The following is a 2,466-nucleotide window of genomic DNA, read 5'->3' as shown; positions in this document are numbered from 1 at the left end:
CACTCCAGCACAGAAGGCTGGGAGACTGGTCAAGCATGATTTTCCCTTCCTTTTATTCCACAGGCTTAGAGATGACATGCAGCATGAGCTGTTCTGTCCCCTTTCTGGGGTCCAAGGTGACACTGATGGGACCCACCTCAGAATCTCGGTTACCAAGGGGCTGCCTCACAATGGGTGATGGGGGCTGGGGCCATCCCCGCCCGTATTTCAGGTACACGATGCTGATGTCACAGTGGCCACTGTGACCTGTGGGGCCAAGGGCACAAAACCGGACTCTGGGCTCGGGCCCAGTGTCAGTATTTCCTGATCACGAGAGGAGAAGGAAGAGGAGGGACAGTGCTGCCCAGGGAGAGCCTCACAGCTTGGGGCTCTTGGCCTGGGCTGCAACCAAAGCCACCTCACCCTTCTGAGAATCAGCAAAGGAGCATTTCGAGAACACTACAGTAGATTGGACAAAAGGAGGAGAAGGCGCACAGAGACAGGAGTCAGGGGCAGCAGGGGGGCCCTAGCCCCCCGGGCTCTGCCCCTCTGTTGGAAACGCCTCTCGCTTCTTTTGTGCAGACAGCATAGGAGCACCTGGAGGAGACCTTGGTGTTCCAAGGCCAGGGACTCCCTGCTGAGAGACACCATGTCAGACAGTGAGGAGGAGGAGGCCCCTGAAGAGAGGGAGCCAGGTGAGAGCAAAGTGCCCCTCCCACAGCCTGGCAGAGGGGCTGTCAGGGCAGGCAGCACAGGTGCCATGACTGGGGCCATTGTCTCTCTCCCCTCCAGAATGCCTGCTGTGTGGACGATCAGAGGCTGACCCAAACATCTGCGGGGAAATAGGTTTCGTATTTGGGCTCTGTGTCCACCAGTTCTGCCTGGTGAGTTGCTCTGTGGGCTCCCTCCACTCCCTTCGACAGGCAGTCCCTGCCACTCTCTCCTCATCAGTGAGTGTCGTTTTCCTGCAGTTTTTTGCCAGCGACTTTACTCACCTGGTTCATGGAGAAATCTTGAATATTGACGAAAGGGATATCCAAGATGCAGTCTTCCGGGCGGCACAGCAGGTGAGAGCCTGACAAGAGCAGGGAAATTTGGGCCAGGCGAGGTTTGCTGGAGCTCTGCTCAGACCCCAAGCAAGAAAGCCCAGCCCTTCCAACCAGCTCTGGGACAAGGAGGAGGCCGTGAGGCTGCTGCTGATGGGGCTGCTCTGCTCTTTCCAGAGATGCTGCATCTGTGGCCAGAGCGGGGCCACCATCACCTGCTGTGAAAGACACTGTAACCTGAGGTTCCACCTGCCCTGTGCCAAGGAGGGAGGCTGTGTCACCCAGTTCATGCAACTGTACAGGTACCTCCTGTCCCCTCCACCACCCACCACCAGGGAAGGGCCCAGCACTTCTCACCTCACCCACTCCTTTTTCCCCCAGGGGCTTCTGCCCCACACACAGCCCACAGCAGGCAGTGGAGGCGACTCCGGAGCCGGGCACCGAATGCCTCATCTGCATGGAGCCTGTGGAAGACAGAAAGACCTTCAACACCCTGGTGTGCCCAGCCTGCAAAACTGCCTGGTTCCACAGGGACTGCATCCAAGTAGGAGTGGTTCCCTCACCCCAGGGGGCACAGAGGGGGCTCAGCAGCACCAGGGCCTCACTCTGGCTGCTTGTGTTTCTCCTGCAGGAACAGGCTATGTGTGCTGGTATTATATACCTCCAGTGCCCCCGCTGCAGAGATGATGACACATTTCTCATGGATATGTTCACCATGGGGATCCGAATGCCCTTGAGGTTGGTGTCCTTCTGCCTGGCTCACAACACAGGGGGTGCAAGTGCTGTGCCGTGCCAGGGCCTGCCCCAGCAGTCCTGGCCCTGCACTGTTCCATGAGTCCCGGGTTCAGCCTCCTGCAGGAGCTGGAAATGGCACAGGGGGAAGAGCAGGGACACCCTGCACCTGCCCGATGCCGGGGCAGAGGGAGCTCATCAGTTTTCCCTTCTCCCGTCAGACTAGAACTACCATGGGAGGAGAATGATGCATTCGCCGAGCTAAGACAGAGACACAGGCGCTGTGATGCCAGTGAGTGCCTTTGTCCAGGAGGCAGGCAGGAGGCAGAGCAGGAGGGGTAAGTTGCCAAAGCTGCCTCCCAGGGCTCTGCAGGGCTTCAAGTAGAGGGACCCAGGAGAAGAGCTCAGCCAGATAATCCTTTGGACACTTTGTCCTCACCTCCATTAACCCGTTTGCTTCCCCAGGCCCTGGCAACTGCTCCTGTGCTCCTCCTGTGCTACCGAGGGCACCCACAGACACTGCTCTGGCCTGAGGGACACCATAACCAGCTGGGAATGTGATGGCTGTGCTGGTCTGGGCACATGTAAGTCGCAAAGCACCCTGGTGACCCTGGGCCTGGTGCCCCTGGGTCTGGCAGTGGGTGCCCAGGGTGGGTTTGGCTGAGCCGCACTGCTCTGGCCTATCTTGTCCCAGGTCTGGAACGATCTT

The 2,466-nt window shown here is 58.8% G+C and overlaps 1 protein-coding gene across 1 annotated transcript; it reads left to right on the top strand.

The window, feature by feature from the left end:
* The first annotated feature begins 628 nt into the window (after positions 1-628).
* Positions 629-2,446, top strand: LOC113980647 (PHD finger protein 7-like). The gene is made up of 8 exons (XM_027707859.1): positions 629-674; positions 772-863; positions 951-1,046; positions 1,203-1,327; positions 1,407-1,569; positions 1,657-1,763; positions 1,946-2,095; positions 2,223-2,446. The coding sequence occupies exons 1-8, from the start codon at positions 629-631 to the stop codon at positions 2,419-2,421; spliced, it is 978 nt and encodes a 325-aa protein (XP_027563660.1). The 3' UTR covers positions 2,422-2,446.
* The last annotated feature ends 20 nt before the right edge of the window (positions 2,447-2,466 follow it).

This window comes from Neopelma chrysocephalum, unplaced genomic scaffold, assembly GCF_003984885.1.
Source record: "Neopelma chrysocephalum unplaced genomic scaffold, ASM398488v2 Primary Assembly neopelma1_94898, whole genome shotgun sequence".
Taxonomy (NCBI): domain Eukaryota; kingdom Metazoa; phylum Chordata; class Aves; order Passeriformes; family Pipridae; genus Neopelma; species Neopelma chrysocephalum.
Note: the sequence above shows the minus strand (reverse complement) of the source record. Positions and strands in the feature narration are given on the sequence as shown.

Excerpts from the sequence above, each read along its gene's own strand:
- LOC113980647 (XM_027707859.1), top strand. The coding sequence starts at position 629 with ATGTCAGACAGTGAGGAGGAGGAGGCCCCTGAAGAGAGGGAGCCAG. Across the intron at positions 864-950 it reads GTGTCCACCAGTTCTGCCTG|TTTTTTGCCAGCGACTTTAC; the intron begins GTGAGTTGCTCT and ends GTTTTCCTGCAG. Across the intron at positions 1,764-1,945 it reads GGGATCCGAATGCCCTTGAG|AGGGAGCTCATCAGTTTTCC; the intron begins GTTGGTGTCCTT and ends ATGCCGGGGCAG.